The 20,225-nt window shown below is 45.0% G+C and overlaps 1 protein-coding gene across 6 annotated transcripts in view; it reads left to right on the top strand.

Annotated features, from left to right (window-relative positions):
• LOC147100328 (cell adhesion molecule 1-like) overlaps positions 1 to 20,225 on the top strand; it is a 430,602-nt gene that overhangs the window by 400,780 nt on the left and 9,597 nt on the right. For 4 of the 6 annotated variants that reach the window (XM_085967916.1, XM_085967921.1, XM_085967918.1 and 1 more), the window contains one exon: positions 11 to 43. The exons of the other annotated variants lie outside the window; for them this stretch is intronic. In XM_085967916.1, the coding sequence (XP_085824042.1) occupies positions 11 to 43 (33 nt within the window). The remainder of the gene's footprint in view (positions 1 to 10; positions 44 to 20,225) is intronic. 6 annotated transcript variants of the gene reach the window in all.

Below are 20,225 nucleotides of genomic sequence, written 5' to 3'. Positions count from 1 at the left end.
CTGTGTGTAGCCACATCGCCGACGACAGAACCATCAGCTCACGGTTGGTAAAACTTGATGTTTATTTAGCCGGTTTGTTTTTGTGGCAAGGCAAGTCTTGGAGGGAGAGGTTGGGTCAGATGCATCCAAGTGCCAGGCATGCTGCCTGGTTTCTGAAGAATCTGGTTGCTTGCTGCCATGAATGTAGAGTTTCTTCACTTCATATTGACCTCTTCATCCTTCTGTTTTACCCCGCCCCACAAAATGTTCCTATTTAATCAAATAAGCAAGTTCCAAAACTGTAGGGTTAACACTACATTAATAGTGCCGGTCTCAGACTGGTTCCTGTATAGAGTGACGAGGGGCTGACAGATCTAAGTTATACTGTCGACGCCTGCTTTGCTCTCTGTCCCGGCACAACGGCGCACACTCGCCAGCTACAGATAGCTGGTTACATTTACTGTTGTTGAGGAGCTGACTATTCCCTCCCAACATTGAAAACTTTTAAATTTGGCTTTTTGCACTGGACTGCAACTACATGGCACCCAGCGTGACAGCCAAGAGTTGCGAGACTGCCTCCAAAAGGTGGTTTCATAACTCTTGCCACAACGCGCACTGCAGACAGATCGCTGAACCTGGCTCGCGGAGTAGGCGGTTTAATTTTGCACCTTTGGTGAGGTCCGGTCAGGCAAAACCAGTAACTGGTCTCCAAAGATCCGATGTCAAGGTTTTCCTTTCTTTAAAAAGTCTGCAAGATTTTTTTTTTTTAATTTGCATGTTTCTGCTGATGCTTCATTATTGCCAGAAGCAATGGGCTGCATTGATGATTGGTGGAGCTACGTGATCATAAAGCTTTTGACAATAAAGTGATGTTGAAGACCTTGTGTTCCTTAATAGTCTTTATACCATCTGACGTAAGAAAACTACTAGGCACTTGATCTGAGTAGTAAACAAGGCTTTAATCAACTGTTTTTCAACATGGAGATCTAGTTGTGTCCTTCACTAGTTCCTGTTAAAGAATGTCCTGAGCAAGCTGGGCCCATGCCCGAGTATTTATACTCTCCCTGGACAGCGCCACCAGCAGGCCGCCCAGTATTACTTCATAAGTCATTTCCACATGAATGACGAGATTCATGTCACCATCCCTACTTCTATTCATAACCAAATAATTAATATTTGGCTGCAGATTGCTAATTGAAATAGAATAGGGAAGAGAAATCATTTACAAATTGGTGGCCGCCTTGTTTAAAAAATAAATGACTCTTCACATTGGTTTTAAGGAATTACATATATTCTCAAGTACTGTTTAAATAAAAATAATAATTATCTGATGTAACCCCCCCCATCCCTCCCCGCCCACTTTTTTGCTTTAAAACAAAAACAAAAACAACATTTGACTATCCCAAAAGCAACTGAGATGTAGCCAAGCCTGCGGGGCTTCAGAATCAGCCACTCTTTTTTGGAGTTGAATATTAGCTATTAACAATTTTAATAATGTGCGCATTTGTCACTGATGCAATGAACCGATGTCAAGAATGAGCAGTCTTGCCATTCATCATGCCATTCACTGTACGGGACAACATCTGGCGAGGGGATTATAAGATGTCTGGTAGTCAATGGCAACGTATTAATATTGGCATAAATCTATTCATTATAGTTGGATTTAAAGTCAGCTATTTTTCCACAATGTCTTTCTCTTTTTAAAGAAAAAAAAAACCCCAGGGTTCGCTAGAGTTGCCAATAAGCTTTTGAGGTTGTAGACCGCAGTTACTGTGCCAGTTGACAGCGATTTAACTGCGTCACACAAACGGCAACACAATGCGGCACTTTACCAGTAGGAAGGAGGGAGGGCTATTGTTTTGTGGTATTCATTGCCTTGATCCCCAGTCACCTGAGTGTATGGCATGAGTTGTTTTCTTTTTCCCCTTCCCCAAATTATACTGAATGAAAGGCTGCATCTGAACGCCTCACTTCAAGGCTTGTTTTGCCACTCGGATGACGTTTATTATTTTCAGAAACCGCACAATGTTTTGATGCAGACGCTGCTTGTGTTATTAGTCCACAGCTGTGTAGTCTAATTTTGGTGTGTCTGTAGGAGGTAGGCCTGTGTTTTTAACTCCTACTAATCTGTGCATAATTTTGCTGCTTACTAACGGTGCTGTTCAGCGGCTCAGAATGAAGTATAACTGAGAATTCCTTGTAGCTCCTGATCAGGTGAGGTTCCAATTTAAATAGATTGTATTTGGACTGAGAACAAGAGCTAATTCATTTCCTCTATTTTTATACCAGGAGAGTCCTGCTAAACCCGATGTCCTCTTAATAAAGTTGAGATGGTGGGATTTGCGTTAATGCGCAGCAATGTGTTTGCTTTCTGTGTGCTGGATAAAGATCACCCTGCAGGTTGGCGCGGTGTTTGGTGATCCACTGCGTCACACCGTGGGTGTGCACCCACACTTCCCCGTGTGTGGTGACCTCCTGAGGACCGGAGGGATAATACGTCCATGTGCTAGTCACCTGGGCTCCACTGATGGCCCATTTAGGCGGTTACAGTGCAGCATTGGCGGCAGCCTCGTAAAAAAGTTGTTTGCCCTTGCTGTCTGACAATGATGCATGACACGCTAAGACCTGAAGGGGGGAGAGAGACGGAGCAGAAAATAGTCTCCTAAATTATCGCGGGCAAATCGAGCTTTAAAGGAATGATGGTATTTTGCCTGACTTGTCAAAAATAGTTCTTTAAATATTGTTTGAAAAGTGAAGTATCTACGTATACTGCATTTAATTTTCCCCACTTTGCGCTTCCAATACAAGGAACCCGGTTGATGAGATTAACAAAACAACTAAAAAGCGGTTGAGCTAGCCTCTAATGTCTGGTGTGAGCTAGCAATTACTTAGGTCTTGAAAGCTCTTCAGAAAGTTGGAAATCCTGAGGGTAACTCCACACACTGCACTGAATCTGCCATTAATGCATGGTTGGATCAGGCAAGCACGCGAAGCAGCAGCTCCCAATTGCCCTCCAGTGCTACTAAAACCTTAAGCAGCCCTGACAAACTTTGCAGCCTGTTGCCATCATCCCTGGAAATGAAGCAGTTTAAAAAATTAAAAAAAACTGGCCACCAAGGGTGCTCCACCAAGGGGGTCAACCGTGCCGTATGGTAATGAACCGTGTAGATTGGGAAAGGTGCCAGGTTTGTCACGTGGGGTGCCTTCACTGTGGAAAATGCATCAAGCAAGGATAAGATGAGGCTTGGTTGTGTTGACTCCTGCGGCTGAGAATCTGGAGCTGCTCACTGATCAAAGTGCTGTACAAATATAAGTTGTTTGGTGGCTGGGCTGATGTACCACAGGGCTGCCAGCATCCATGGAACTCCACCCCCACTGGAGTCCTCCAGACAAGAGGGGAAAAAAACGATTGGCACAAACAAACTTGTGACGAGACTTCCAACAACAAAAAAATGTAAACGACAAAGGCTTTAATAAAAATAACGTTTGCTTTTCCCCCCACAGGTTTGGCTCTCTTGTATCTCAAATAATCTGCATGTAAACAGGGAGTCACAGGACAAGCTTCTTTCCCTTCACAATCTGAAAGAAATCCGAGCCTCCACTTTAAAACGAAACCGCGATGCTCTCCTGAGGTTTCTTAATATTTCTGTAATTGTTCACATTTCACCTTGTTGACCCGGCATAACGGGCAACAAAAAAAAAAGCGCGTCTGTTTTTAAACTAAACAAAAATGACTGCTAATTACAGAGAAGACTGAAAGGAATACACGCACGGATATCAGTGTTTGAAGTTCAATTTTGTGAATGTTCCAAGCTAAATTCCTAGCAAATAACAAAAAAAAAATTGCTTATATATTCAAGCCTGGGAGCTGCCTCGGTTACATCATCTTGTTACTAAAGCCCCAGTAGCGGGATTTAACATGTTAATTGTCTGGCAGAGGGTGCCGCTGATTTCATTGCATCCTGGCCTGCAGATCTTTCCCCCTGGCTGGGGATTGATGACTTTCTGCCTGTGAGAGATAATAGAGGACTCGCTATTCATTTGCAGACTGCTGCCCTCCATTTCCTGTGCATTCTTTCCTTGTCACTTCTCCAGAACAAACGCAAATGAGTGCATTTTGCAGCCTTAATGCTTTCATCTGAGGTTCAGGAAGGCAGAAATATATTCAGTCACTGAATGTGGCCAGAGCTGCGGTAGATGTGCAGTTTTTACTTTGCAGATTGTCCGGGCCTGCGGGCTTCAGTGAATTAGAATGAGGGGTTTAACGGAAAATTAAACGCTCTACAGTAATCCGAGGTGCATTAAAAATATACCTAATCATCAGTTTGGCTTAAAAAAGAGATGAGATTTGATCGAGGTGTTCAAAATCATGAGGGGTCTGGACAGAGTAGATAGAGAGAAACTGTTCCCGTTGGCGGAAGGGTCGAGAACCAGAGGGCACAGATTTAAGGTGATTGGCCAAAGAATCAAAGGTGACGTGAGGAAAAAACTTTTACGCAGGAGTGGTTAGGATCTAGAATGCACTGCCTGAAAGGGTGGTGGAGGCAGACTCAGTCGTGGCTTTCAAAAGGGAGTTGGATAAGTAGCTGAAGGAAAGAAATTTGCAGGGCTACGGGGAAAGGGCGGGGTAGTGGGACTAGGTAACGTGCTCTTGCAGAGAGCCGGCATGGGCTCGACGGGTCGAATGGCCTCATTCCGTGCTGTAACCATGCTATGATTCTAAAACCAACATGATACAAGGTGAGAGTCCATATGTGTTTGGAATTAAATGGAAGTATTTCTCTAACCGATGCACAATTTTGGGGGGCGGGGGGCAGGAGAGTTGGATCGTTTGAGCTGTGGCTGTTTCATGCCAGCGGCCCCTGCCAGTCAGTCAGGTTGGCACGAGAGCCAGTCTTGGTACAGGGAGCTTATGTTTCTTTGTGTCCTTTTTCTCTTCCCTTCTTCCTTCCGTCCCTCCCCAATGCAATACCTAAAGAGAGCGACCTGCTGTTGCAGACCTGCACTCAACAGTGGCTTGATCTGTCTGTTCCCAGCAGCCCCTATCAATAATAATAATAATTCAACTTTATTGTCATTGTACAATGCACAAGTACATGAACAACGAAATGTGATCTTGCAAGCTCCCATGAGTCCAGTACAAATAACATTAACATTAAACGTAAATAGCACCGTCCTGGGAGAAGCAAAGCCGCTGCGTCTGTGTGCGCTGCCATTCCATTTCCGCCATTCCTCCTGTCCGACAATCTTCAGCCCAACACCCGGGCCTGCTCATCAGCCGCTCCTCCCGGGGCTCCTTCCATGACCTTCTCACCAACCGCCCCTCCTCAGGGCTCCTTCCGTGACCTTCTACACCTGGTCTTCCCTGATGGTTACCCCTTCAGGTACTAACCAGGCCTGGCTCTTGCTTAGCTTCCAAGCCTTGCCAGTGACCCTGTCCCTAGTCCCAGGAACAGGGCTTTTGAATCCCTTGGCCTTTTGAATCATAGCACATGGAAGAACTTGTATCAACTAGCGATCTATGATGGTACAGATGCATTTTGTTAGTCTATTTATAACCAGCATAAATCAACGTTTTTGATTAACAGGAGTTGTTGCTTCTGTGATTAAAATTAAATGAAGTAATTCAGGTTCCATCGGCACCCATCACCCTCTGGTACTTCTTGAAGTGACCAAACTTAACGTGCAAACTAAGGCTGCTCGACTGAGGATGGTGCCACAGTCACGCTCAATCCTTTGCTTACTCAACACCCACACAAGCATTTCCTATCTAGACCCACTGAACAGCATTTCGGAGTGGGGCCCTAACTGGTTTCTTCCCCCATCTCCCTAGCCCAGGGTGCTATGGCTGCTTTTAGCAGGGACAAGCTAACTTAGCTCAAATCTGGGACTTTCTGGGTATTTATCACTCACATTTATCCACAAATCCATCGGGGAGCTCGCAACTCATTAAAGTGTTGCCAATAGTGGGCCTGGTCACTGGATTTCTGTCACTCTGGATCTAGGCCAGTTAGAATGGAGGGATTTGAACACAAGGATGAGAAAATTTAAATTCGGGTCGTTGGTGGACCGGGGAGCCAGTGTAGTCAGCGAGCACAGGGGTGATGCGTGAACAGGACTTGGTGCAAGTTAGGATACGGGCAACAGAGCTTTGGATGAGCTCCAGTTTTTGGGAGGGTGGATGATGGGAGGCCGGCGAGGAAAGCATTGGAATAGTTGAGTCTGGAGGCAACAAAAGTATGGATGAAGATTTCAGCAGCAGATGGACTGAGGCAGGGGCAGAGACGGTCGATATTAGAGGTGGAAGTAGGCAGTCTTGGTGATGGCGAGGATATGGGGTCGGAAGCTCAGCTCAGGGTCAAATAGGACGCTGAGGTTGTGAACAGTCTGGTTCAGTCTCGGACAGTGGCCAGGGTGGGGGATGGAGTCGGTGGCCAGGGAACGGAGTTAGTGGCGGGGAGCGAAGACAATGGCTTTGGTCTTCCCAGTGTTTCATTGGAGCAAATCTCTCCTCATCCAGTGCTGGATGTTGAACAAGCAGCCTGACAAAACCGAGGCAGTGGAAGTGTCGAGAGTGGTGGTGGTGGTGAGGTGGAGCTGGGTGTCATCAGCATATGTGTGGAATATGACGTCGTGTTTTTGGATGATGTCACCAAAGGGCAGCATGTAGATGACAAATAGAAGAGGGCCAAGGATCGATCCACAGGGACACTATAGAGGTAATGGTGCAGGAGCGAGAAGAGAAGCCATTGCAAATGATTCTCTGGCTACGACTGGATAGATAAGAATGGAACTAGGGTAGGCCAGTCCCACCCAGCTGGACGACAGAGGAGAGGCGTTGGAGGAGGATGGTGTGGTCAACCATGTCAAAGGCTACAGACGGGTTGAGAAGGATGAGGAGGGATTGTGCACCACAGTCACATAGGATAGAAACATAGAAGATAGGAGCAGGAGTAGACCATTCGGCCCCTCGAGCCTGCTCCGCCATTCAATGAGATCATGGCTGATCATCCAAATTCAGTACCCTGGCCCTGCCTTCCCCCATATCCCTTGATCCCTTTAGCCTTAAGAAGTATATCTAACTCCTTCTTCAATATATTTAATGAATTGGCCTCTACTGCCTTCTGTGGTAGAGAATTCCACAGGTTCACCACTCTCTGGGTGAAGAAATTCCTCCTCATCTCTGTCCTAAATGGCTTACCCCTTATCCTTAGACTGTGACCCCTGGTTCTGGACTCCCCCACCATCGGGAACATCCTTCCTGCATCCAGTCTGTCCAGTCCTGTTAGAATTTTATAAGTTTCAATGAGATCCCCTCATTTTTCTAAACTCCAGCAAGTATAAGCCCAATTGACCCAATCTCTCCTCATACGTCATTCCTGCCATCCCAGGTATCAGTCTGATGTCATTTATGACTTTGTGGTTGTGGCCGTTTCAGTACTATGGCGGGGGCGGAAAACTGTTTGGAGAAGCATACCCGATCAGGGGAGAAGAGAATAGAGGGATATGGCAGGAAGGCTGCTGTGTGGAGGGAACTTGCCTAGATCAGAAGAGTTATTCAAATCACACATTTCTGGCGGGAAATACCATGCGCTCAAAGTTGCCAAAATGTCCCATAGCGTACCATTACTGCCAAAATATCGCTCAAGCAGGAATATTTACTCTGCAATGAAACTTAACTGCCAGCACCATACAGTGAATTTGAGTCAAAGCTTATCCAACTGCAATAATTGAAACATAAGCAATAATCTCATGGCTGCGTTTATTGAAGGGGGAAAGCGCCGCACGTTTAAATTAACCCACCTTGGAGTTGACGATACCTTTACCAGAGATGACTTCAACCAGAATCTAATTTTGTAGAATTGTTAATGAAAAAATAATGACTGGCTTCCTTTTTAAATCAAGGCATTTAGATGCATGGATGTGACTGAGTTAATACAAAGAGCAAAGATTTTGCCTGGCATTTATTTCATTTCATCACGAACAGCTAACTTTTGCAGTTAATTTAAATTCTGTGTAGTTATTAAGAACACCAGAACAGATTTCAGAAATGAGTATTTTATTAGACTGCACTAAATTATCACTTGCTTATAAAGCAGTTGATATAGAAAACCAGAAAAAAAATCAATTATTTTTTTTAACTCATTCAGTCTATATTTAGTTCTCCCACCTATCCATTAAAATTTACAGAAAGTAAAGAACCTTTGAAAACACTCATCAAAGTGCACCTAACCTAGGGTAGGAGCACTAGAATTAGCCTTAGCAGTTAGCACCCTAGGCTCGAGGGTTAAAGATCAGCCAGGGGTTTTTTGTTCCTCATCGCTGCCCAGTGACTCCTCTTGAAGCATGTGTGTTTGGACATTTGAGTGGAAACAGAATCAGGTTTGCCTAACATCCCCCCCCCCCCCCCACGTTTGAGGAAGACGCCAAGGATCAGTCTGGGCTCATCTGTGAAGTATGCCTGCTTTGCCAATGCGGCCCTTGCAAGAAAAACACATGTATGTGGATTAAGGACCAGAACTGGCTTGATTTGCGCTGTCTTCATGGTCAAATGTCTTGGCATTTACTGAAGACTGTTGCGATGCCAGGAGGTGGATGGAATTCCTCCTCCAGCATGAGCCCGTGATTTCAGGAGGCGGGGAGGCACCAGGGAGAAAACAATTAAGGTGGGCGGAGAACCTACAAAGAGTTGCTCCACTGCCAAGTTAAGCTCAGCCTTCCCCTTTATTTCATTTATTTTCAATGCCCCCCCACCACCACCACACAATAGAATACACCATCCCCTATCTCAGTAGTAGTCACATTGTTCTCTCCCTTAGGGAAGCCACTTATCCACACCTACTTTTGATAACTTAGCTAACAGCACATTGGAGAGCCATAGATTGTTAAATTGGTAAAAGCAATGTAATCTTTATGCTATCTAATCTCAACTAGTTTGTCCAGAGGTTTTGTGTTGGCATCAGGATTTCTATAAAATTCAGATAAAAACAGACTGTTTGGACCATGAGCCATTGATAATTTGTTGAAAAATTAAATCAAACTGAAAATGCTTACCAAAATGTATTTACACACGAGTATTGAGGTTCCTACAATGAGCTGCAGCGTATTGGTGAACTTGCAAAGGACTGACTATGATTAATAGAATAATAAATGCAGCAATGTGGTATTCGCAGATTAATGGGATCAAGCCCGATTGCCGAGTTTCGGCCAGAGCAATGTGGGTGGTGGAATTACCATGAGGAAGCTGGGAGACCTTCCTTCTCCCCCTCCCCACCTGCCCCCCCACCCACTTGCGCGCGCACACACACGTGTGATGCGAGGGAAATTGAAGCGAAATCTATTTTCGAATGGACTTGTCACAGCTGTAGTCCGTGTAGGAACCCTTGGATCATGTGCGAAATATTATGCAGTGTAAGTGAAATAGCTTGTGAAAATGCTCTACAAATTACATGGTTGTGACAGCTGCAGGTATCTCTTAAGTCTCTTAGTCCCAGTAAGTACACGCTGTACTCCTCAACCTCCGCCCCCCAATTCCCCAGCCAAAATAAGTAACTCATGCCTTCCGTTAGTTACAGCAGTAATTAAAATCTTCTTCGCCAGTCGCTACGACCACTCTAAGTTTAAAGGTCAGAGGGTCGTGACACAGTTCCATATCTCAACTCTGGGCCCTAAGAGCGAGATTGATCTGCTCCTCCCTGCCCTTTATCACGCAGAGTGATCTTAGGTGTCATGCTGAGGTGCAGCTGAAGCAGAATCAGTAGCACTGGTGAGATAAAAGATATTTCTGCTTTTTTTTAATTGTTAAGGATATGCAGTTGAAAATTACTGCATGGTGTCAAATTGCTGGGGTGTGGAAGTGGCAGTAATTGTGATCTTCACTTATATTTCGAACGAGCCATCCCTCAGCACCGTCTTTGTGTCCTGACTGTAAAATGCAAGATTTTTAATGTCTTAATCCCACAACGAGTTGCTAACCAAATTCCCCGCCCATTTCTCCCTTTCTCTCTCTAAGGCAGTTAATCATGCAACAGTACACGGGTAAAGTCGCCGATCCCAGCAGGGAGCCACGCTCGGAAAGGGGTTGCAAACAAAGTAATACTGTAATCAATTTAACAACTAATTTAAAAGTGAGAAGTGACGGTGCTGAGCTGACGGGGCTGTGTTTTCGGGCACCCATGTTGCCATCAATGGCAGCACAGGATTGCGATTCTTACTGAGCACAAAGACTCCAGGTCAGGGAGTGACTTGTCAGATATTTCATCCAATTACTTCACAATGAGAGCATTCTGCTCCCTCCCTCCCACCCCCGCTCCTTCCCACCCCCGCTCCTTCCCCCTAATGAGAGTGACATTCTCCTTTTTAATTTCATAGTCATCCAGGCTGTTTTCAACATCGCCGCATCAGCGACTGTCGTGCACCTGTTAACCTTTTCTACTTCAGCATTCATTTATTATCTTGATTAATTTATAGCATTTTATTAGATTCTCGCCAAGCTTGACGCTCTTCCCTTTGGATTGATTGTTAATTTCCCTGCTGGGTAAATTGCAAGTTGGTTAACACAAAATATTAACTTGTGGTTTAATAACTTCAGTTACTTTTCATTACATCATTGTCGATTATCTGATGCCAACGTTTTGTTTCTATTGGCGAGGTAGAAACCTTCCATGTGTGCAGTGATTACTAATGTAACCTCCTAAACAACATGCCAAATGGTGACATTTTTCTTTTTTTTTTAAATCATGTACCCAAATTCTAAATTCTATTCAAGCTACACTTGGCTTTCAGGATTTTTTAAATTGTTCGAACAGTTAAGGTCTAAATGCAGAAAAACAAACAATAGCAACTTGTATTTATATAGCACCTTTAACGTCCCAAGGCGCTTCACAGGAGCGTGATCAAACAGAATTTGACACCGAGCCACATAAGGAGCTATTCGGGCAGATGACCAAAAGCTTGGTCAAAGAGGTCGGCTTTAAGGAGGGTCTTAAAGGAGGAAAGGAAGGCGGAGAGCTCCCATAGAAACATAGAAGATAGGAGCAGGAGTAGGCCATTCGGCCTCTCGAGCCTGCTCCGCCATTCAATGAGATCATGGCTGATCGTCCAAATTCCGTACCCTGTCCCTGCCTTCTCTCCATATCCCTTGATCCCTTTAGCCTTAAGAAATATATCCAACTCCTTCTTGAATATATTTAATGAATTGGCCTCAACTGCCTTCTGTGGTAGAGAATTCCACAGGTTCACCACTCTCTGGGTGAAGAAATTCCTCCTCATCTCTGTCCTAAATGGCTTACCCCTTATCCTTAGACTGTGACCCCTGGTTCTGGACTCCCCGGCCATCGGGAACATCCTTCCAGCATCTAGTCTGTCTAGCCTTGTTAGAATTTTATAAGTTTCGATGTGATCCCCTCTCTTTCTTCTAAACTCCAGCGAGTACAAGCCCAATCGACCCAATCTCTCCTCATACGTCATTCCTGCCATCCCAGGACGGCTTACTGGGTGAAGGCACTACTCGGTGAACAAGGCTGCAGATTCACTCCCTGATCTGTGCTGAGTTAGCTGCTGCAACTGACTCCGTGTTCCTGGGTAAAACGGTGGGTGGGGAGACAATCAGCCAGGCTTCCTGCTCCTGATAGCAATCCAGCACCTCCTGCTCCTTTGGACATTGGGTACGAACAGAATCCAACTCCGCATTCGATAACCTTCCAGCATTGAATTGGCTGCCAGCACTAGAGCATGTGGGCTCACGCATGAAGAATGGCCACTTTGAGTGAGGCCACAGTTGGATCCATACCCTAGCAGAGTTCAGTGGCTTTAGAAGAGAAAGTGGGGACAACAAACTAATTAGATTGCTGCAATAGCAGCCCGCACCAAGTGATGTGAAAATAAATAAGACTTGCATGGAATTAAATATAGCTTCAGGCTTCTGTCTGTGAAAACTATTCAAATTCAAGATGACAAACCTTTGACACCTTTTGAGACTTTCTATTTTCTCCCCAAAGTTGTTGCTCACAGAGGCCAACATACTCTAGTGTGTAAACATCTTAATATTCTATGCCAAGATTCCTTGTCTTTGACACAAGTGGATTAGAAGTCAGGAGGCCAAGCAAAAGCAGGGTTGTGAAGCATAAATCTACCATCTAAGAAAGAGAAGTGTTGTTAATTTCATTAGGTTCCCTGAAGAAAGCAATAATAGAAACAGTGCTGTCAGAAAATGTTCTGCTCAAGTTGCAGCTATTTATTAACGACAATGTTGTGTCAATTGCTGAAATTAAATATAGTTTTAATGTGATAAATTGTATTTCACCAAGGTGCAATTTCATGTTACTAAAAAAAAAATCATTTAATCATGCTGTAGAGCATTGAGTATAAAGAATATCTGTTCAAACATGCTAGTTATCTGGAAATAAGGGGTACTGACTGAGGGTTTTGTTCTAATGGTTTGAATCACTGCAGCCACATTATACTCACTTCATATCTCTAAATGTGCACAAGGAAAAAAATGTGGTTCTCTATTTACAGTCTCTCTTCACTTTCTTGGGTGTTCTTGCACCATTTCTGGCCAAGAAGCCAAATGACCTAATCCGTGGCCTCTGGCAGCCTCTCTGAAGATACAGGAGAAAGGCAACTTGGGGTGATTTTCAGTCCGTAAGGATGACCCCGAGCTTCCGGTCACCTGTCATTTTAATTCACCGCCCCATTCCCACTCGGACCTCACCGTCCTCGGGCTCTTGCATTGTTCCACGGAAGCTCAGCGTAAACTCGAGGAACAGCACCTCATCTTCCGATTAGGCACTTTACAGCCTTCCGGACTCAATATCGAGTTCAACAATTTCAGATCATAACCTCGGCCCCCATTACATTTTTACTTATTTTTTATCCCCACCTTTGTTTTGGCCCTTTTCCTCCCCCCCTTCCCCCTTTTTTCTCTCACCCACATGGCAGCTGTCTCTCATTCTGCCAGCGCATTTCACACCTAATCTAGAGCCGTCTTTTGTCTCCACTAGTCCTCCGCCATCTCGTCTGGTTTTGAATACCTCTTAATGGCCTAGAAATTCGGTGGAGCCCCAAACGGGGCGCCAAGCTCGCCTGGGCGCCGGAATTACCGCTGCAATCGGAGCCGTTGCGCCCGCCGGAAATTCAGCTTGAGCGCCCCAAGAGGGACGCGGGGCGCTGCTCGAGGCGCCCCGCGTCCCTCTTGGGGCGCTGAAACTGAATATCGCAACGCAACGTGCCGCAGTGCCGCGGTACTGCAGGCCTTCCCTTAAGGGTGAGGGGCCTGCACCAGCGCGATGACCGATCGCGAGTGCCGGCAAAAGAGCCCGGCACCGAGGAGAAGTGCCGGGCTCTCGGGACACAGCCGGCACTGCCCGGGGGGGGGATCAGGAGGCCGGGGACGGAGGTGCTGGCAGGCGGCCACCGAAAAAAATGGCCGCCCCGCACCTCCACCTTAATTTGCGCCACTACCGCCACAGGTAGGCCCCGTGAACCGGGCGCGATTTGCGAACGGCGTTACAGAAGCGGGCGCTACCAAATATCGCGATCGGGGCGGTAGCGGGGCGCAGCGCTACAGGCTAATGCCGCCATTAGCGCCCCGCTAAATATCGCGGGAGGCACGGCCAGTGGCGCTAAAGCCACTGAGTGCCCTCTTTAGGCGCTAACTGGTGGCGCAGCCCACCGAATTTCTAGGCCAATGTCTCTTCACTTCTCTTTTGTTCTCTCCCAGTCTGGCCTCTCAATCTATTTTATTTCCTGTGCCTTTCCAGTCTTGACAAAGAGTTTGACTCAAAACGTTGACTCTATTTTCTCTCCACGGATGTTGCCTGGCCTGCTGAGTTATTCCAGCATTTTCTGTTGTTGTTTTTGGGGTGATGCTGCCTCTGAAGTGCCTGCTCCATTCCCTGCCATAGTTTGATTTCCCCACCTCCTCCTCCTCAAGGGAGTTAGGGTAATGAGTTTAGGGGATCAACAGGAGGTGGGGGGGGGAGAAGATAAAGTCCATGATCGAATATTATACATGGCAGTGGGCTTCAAGAGATCGAATGGCATTTTCTTGCTTCAGACATATTCTTAATGTAGCAGTGTGCTCAGGGCGACAGGCATATACTGGCATCCCACCAGTTGGGAGTGCGGCACATTGAAACTCTCGATGCAGTACAAGGAGCGTCAGAAGGTCATTCAAAATGACAGCTGGATATACATGCCTGTATTGTGATTTGAGGCGGAGCGCAAACAGCCAGGTGAAAGGCCCCTCTATGAACTTGAGGTTCAATTGCCAATATACCTGAATTGGAGCTTCCAAGTAAATCGTCATGGCCCCTTCAATTCAGTGAACTTTGGGCTTCAACATTTCTATAATGCTTTGGTTGGTCTTGGTTACTGGCTCACTTGTATCCTTTCGATTTGAGTCAAAGTTATATGCATCTAAGGTTAGAAAAAACTAATTCTCAAGCATAAGCTAATATATTTGCATTACTGTTACATTTTTCAATAGGTATCTATTGTTGCATTTCATCTCCAGTGATCTGTTAAATAAAACACTTTCACTTGTGTCACTGACATGCAATGGATCTTTCCTACTTATTGCTGGGTATATCCGTTTCCTATAATTAGTGGAAAAACCATGAATACAAAACATGGTTTCCACTCAGATTAGCAAATATAGGAAAGTAGGCGCCCAAGTGATCCTGACTGAGTTCTTCTATGTTTATATCACTCTGATATATACAGCAGTGGAGGCTTCCTCAAGGTTTTCTGGATTTTGAAGCACCGCTGAGGTCTTTAAGATCACTAAAGAAACTTGGCTGGGGCCATTATCACAGCACCCTGCTGAAGGCATCTAGGAAGATTAGGATGGAAAAATGCCGACGAAGGTTGTCTACAAAGGAGGTGAAGACACGAGGCAATGCATATGAGGGGGAAACATGATTATGGGAGACAACAAAAAGCATACAACCCAGAAGGAACACAGCCAAGGCAAGAAGTTAAGAGGTATTGGAACAATAAGGAAATTTAGAAAAGGACAAAGAACCTGATGCGCAGGGTGAAGAATGTCAAATACATAGAAAGAAAGACTTGCATTTATATAGCGCCTTTCACGTCCACCAGACGTCTCAAAGCGCTTTACAGCCATTGAAGTGGTTTTTGAAGTGTAGACACTGTTGTAATGTGGGAAGAAGGAATAAAGGAAGAAGGCAATGAGTAGAGAGACTCGGATGGAAAGCAGCCACTTGGGATAGCTGATACCTGACGGAATAGTGCCACAGGGAGAGAAGGAAAATGAGAGCAAGCAAACAAGGACAAGTCCCTGGGAATAAGAAGAAAGCTGATTGGCGAGAGGGCATTCTGCATTATGAAGAATCCTTAAGGGAAAGCACAGACGAGGAAAAGAGAACCAAGAACATAGAATGGAACCCTTGGAGAGAATGCGAAGGGAAATTGAGAGAAAAGCCAACACAGGGAAAGCCTATCGTGTTGGGAAAGAGAAAATATGAAAAGCATATAAGGAAAGAGCAGAAGGTACCCAATGATTTATAATATCTGAACTTAAAAAGTAATATTATTTAGAAGGAGGAATGTGAAGAAAGCTACAGATAAAGAGCTGAAGGAGGGAACGAGGAGATGCACCCTGCTCTTGGGTCTCTAAGCTAATGCAAGATGAAGCAAAGGATGAAAAACCAAGAACAAAAATTGGAAACATGATAAAATATCTCAAAGAAGAATTCCTGCTGTGAAAAAAGAAACTGCCTAAGATTTGTTAGAGCTGCTCCCTTGATGGCTGAGATGGTAACTGCGCCTGCACATGATGTGGCACTGAGGCACGCAGACTAATCCTTGGTGTGCTGAGTTAGCTGATTGCGTTCCAAGGCACTGAGCCACCCCTAGACTTGGAAGGGGGCAGAAGTCATTCTGGGTCTCTGATGATGATGCCATTGAAGTGGAGCGCCAGTTCTTGGGCTGCTTCCAACTAACTCTTCTAAAATCTCCAGTAACATTTCAGAGATGCCTACAACAGGATTATGGGCAGGCCAAAACAATTCAATCACCTTGAACACTCAAGATGGGGTTACCAGTTCAATATCTTTGTGTGTAGGACACGCAATGTGTAATTCTCTCTCTCTCTCTTTCCTTCCCCCCCCCCCCCCACCCCCAACTCATCCCAAAAAAACAGAATCAAGGCCAATCTTAGTTTTAATGGAGTCCTTTCAGTTCTGCTGCATATGCTGGTGTAGCTTTGTGTCCAGAGTGTTCTCCTGCGTTCGAGAGAAGACAAAGAGAAAATGTGAGACGGAGATCCTGAGGTGAGACTCCTGCTGGTCTGAGGCAGGTCGAACCACCCCCACAAACACCTCTAGTTATCCGTAAGGATGTGCACAACAGCAACAGTTGTTTGCTGACATTTCTCCAAATTTGTAGGACATGAAGTTATCATGCCTGCACTGTGTCTGAGGCCAACAGAGGTGCAGGAGCTGTTCCAGATGTTGTAGACACAGAACCCTCAAATGGAATATTCACCTCCGAGGTGTTCCATCCGGTAGCAAACTTATTTTAAGCTTGTTTTAGATAAATCAGAGTTACCCACTTAATCTGCAGACTTTTCAACTGAAACAAAAATTCTTCCTGCAGCGAGTGTATGAAAGATTAAATAAATTCACACCTGGTTTGTTCTGCAAAATTGAAATTAGCAATCCTTATTTAAATAAATGCATCGAGTCCATGAGCTACAAATTAAATGTCATTTTTAGTTTTGTAGTCTCCAACTTTATTGAATTTTTTCTATTGATTTATAAACTAACAAATAAATAATGGCACAGAAGGCACATTCCAATCTGCGTCTCAGATTGGTTGGGTTTAAAAATAAAATAAAAACTGGCTTCACTTCAAAAACCTGCTTCATGATTTTGTCACTTTGAAAATGTTTAATGTGAATTCTGGTGATATCGTTTAGGTAGCAAAGGAAAAATGTTTGTGTTAACATGTAGGCGTAGTACTTCCATGTAATGCCATTACTGTTTAAACCAAAACAGAAGTTAAACATTAGCCCTGGAAGAGCCTGAAGGTATTATGACTGGAATTGTGCAACGGATTTAATCTTAAAGAAACTAGAGTTTAAATACCAAACCGCATTTGTTTCTCGAATGGCAAGTTTAGCAACATGGCTCTGGATGCTGCACTTATAAGTCTGCAGAGGTGTTATTGAAGGACATATGTTTTCAAGATTAGGGTTTTTTTGCACAGTTCACAGGAATGTTCAGTTTTATATTTATTCCGCTGCTGGAGATGGTAAAGGCAGTAAATCATGGAGGGGTTCAGGTGAGTCTGGAAACAGGGACACGGCTTTTAAAGTCAGCTCAACCCCAAGATGGGATTCCAGACCTAAACTCGCTCCGGTTGCATCTGCTCCTTTTTTAAAAAAAAGAATTAATGTTATAAAGCGTATGTGATTATCAGTTGTGGGCAGCTTTATTCTGCGGGTTTGTTTGCTTCTTGCCAGCAATCGGCATGTTTCGTGTAGCGAATGTATTATAATATCCTTTGAAGATGAATTATTGCAATTATTATTTGTGGATGGGAGGGCTGGGGGAATCCTGCTCACTCTTCACCCTCCAGTTTATCTTTCTTTACCCATCCTTTCATGCGAGCAGGGACTCGGGTTAGGATAGATCCTCCAGGGAGGAGCAAGGACTCAATGCCAGGGAGCAGCTGCTGGGGTTAGAGAAAGAGGTAGCACTCCAGCAGCTCATCCGAGTGGCCTACCTTTGTGTATGGAAACTAGACACCGAGTGTTGGCAGAATGATCAACCATGGAGTAGAGCCTGATCTGGAATTCTCCACGTATCCCTCCACTCATATTTTTGAGCAGGGTTTGCTGGATGGGGATCAGAAACAGCCCTCTTGCACACCACCTCCCCTTCCCAGTCTGAGTTTCTTGAGGTCAAATGGAAAGTCCCATCTAATGCCCTGACTCTGGTCAACTATATCCGCCCAAACCAGGGATCAAACCTGCCACATTGCAGTGCCACACTGCACAATGTACTTCCCCCCACAAAGCCATCAGGTTCGGGGTGATCTTTACTGCACATTTATTGTGACAGTTTGCACCTGATTAAATGCATTTTCTGCTGAAAATTTGCTCATGTAACTCAACCCATTAATTAAATTGATGGAAAAATGTAGAATCGGATGTCAGTTTTACTGTCTGCCAGAATTACAATATCTTTGCCAAAACCTCCTAAGCCCTCCTGTTGAATAGCATTTTTAATATATACATTGGTACAAAAGTGTCTGAATTACATGAACATTGACAAGTTGTAGCCCTCACTTATCAATTTGAGGGTTAAGATAGTGACCCATGAGAGTAGGTATGTTTGGAAGGGCATTTTTGCATACTCAACCATGTAACCAGAAAGGCAGCACCATTCATTATAACCTCAAATTTACTCATTTTGTTCTATCATTGCATCGAGTGGCTAAGACTTGTCAAATGAAATCTGAGATTCGATTACTGATTAAATTCAGAGCAGTATATCCTGGTTTATGATACAAGTAAGGTTGTAAAGTATAGTTTCAATTATTTCCCTGGAAGTTATGATGGCAGTTTGCCAGTTGAAGGTGTGACCTGTCAGAATATCAATTTGATGATGTAGGGTGTGCAATATGACTAGGTTACTTTCAGCATTAAATTACAGGCGGTTTGAGTACCTTGGAATATATACACAATTTTCCTCTACATTTTTCTACTGCTTCCAAACTGTCCACCTTTTTTTTGTTATTCGTTCACGGGATGTGGGCGTCACTGGCTAAGCCAGCATTTATTGCCCATCCCTAATCGCCCTCGAGAAGGTGGAGAACCGCTGCAGTCCATGTGGTGAAGGTACTCCCACAGTGCTGTTATATTTTGTAGCGGTTTGCTACAACTAGCTAGGCCACTTCAAAGGAAGGAAGGAAGACTTGCATTTCTATAGCGCCTTTCACGACCACCGGATGTCTCAAAGTGTTTTTTGAAGTGGAGTCACTGTTGTAATGTGGGAAACGCGGCAGCCAATTTGCACACAGCAAGCTCCCACAAACAGCAATGTGAAAATGCCCAGATAATCTGTTTTTGTTATGTTGGTTGAGGGAGAAATATTGGCCACGACACCGGGGATAACTCCCCTACTCTTTTACATCCGCCCGAGAGAGCAGACGGGGCCTCGGTTTAACATCTCATCTGAAAGACGGCACCTCCGACAGTGCAGCATTCCCTCAGTACTGCACTGGAGTGTCAGCCTAGATTTTTGTGCTCAAGTCCCTGGAGTGGGACTTGAACCCACAACTTTCTGACTCAGAGGCGAGGCTGCTACCAACTGTGCCACAGCTGACAGGGGACAGTTGAGAGTCAACCACATTGCTGTGGGTCTTGAGCCACATATAGGCCAGACCAGGTAAGGACGGCAGATTACCTTCCCTAAAGGACATGCCGTGGTGGGATCTGAACTCATGCCTCCGTATCATTAGTCCATGTCTTTGGATTACCAGTCCAGTAACATAACCACTATGCTACCGTACCTGCAACCACTTGACTTAAGATGGTCTCTGACTTCACATCTGTGTTCCATGTACAGGAAACTTTCTGGTATCCGGCACGGACGGGACCAACGTGGTGCCGGTTCAACAACAATTCCGGATAACCGAACGCTAGACGGAGCTCAGAGCTCCGTATAAAGCAACAAACCCTGTTGCTTAGCAACAGCTTCAGAAGAACGTCCACAAGTTGCAAGCGTCTCTGTAGCTTAGCAACAGCTGCAGCCAAACCCTTGCCTTCCTCCATTTGTGGCTGTGCAAGTAATAAAAGTTATAAAACTTACCTGAAACCGACATTTCCGGTTATTTAGGGACCGGTTAATCGAAAGTTTCCTGTAGCTCCATGTTGGTGGCTGAAAAAGAACTTGCTTTTGTATAGTGCCTTTCATGTCCTCAGGTTGCCCCAAAGCATTTCACGGCCAATGAGATACTTTTTTTGAAGTACTGTCAATTTGCACACAGCAAAGGCCCGTCAACAGCAAATGCGATAAATGACTAGTTGGTCAGTTTTTGGTGATGTTGGCTGAGGGGATGTGTGCTGGCCAGGACACCAAGAGATCATCCATGCACTTCGAATACTACCATGGGATGCGTCCACCTGCAGACGAGCCTCAGTTTAACGTCTCGCACAAAGAGGTGGCACTTCTGACAATGCAGTCTGCACTAAAAGTGCTGCATTAAAATGT

Source organism: Somniosus microcephalus, chromosome 26 (assembly GCF_052327205.1).
Source record: "Somniosus microcephalus isolate GS21.2 chromosome 26, FLI_Smic_1.0, whole genome shotgun sequence".
Taxonomy (NCBI): domain Eukaryota; kingdom Metazoa; phylum Chordata; class Chondrichthyes; order Squaliformes; family Somniosidae; genus Somniosus; species Somniosus microcephalus.
This window is presented reverse-complemented; position numbering and strand designations above follow the sequence as displayed.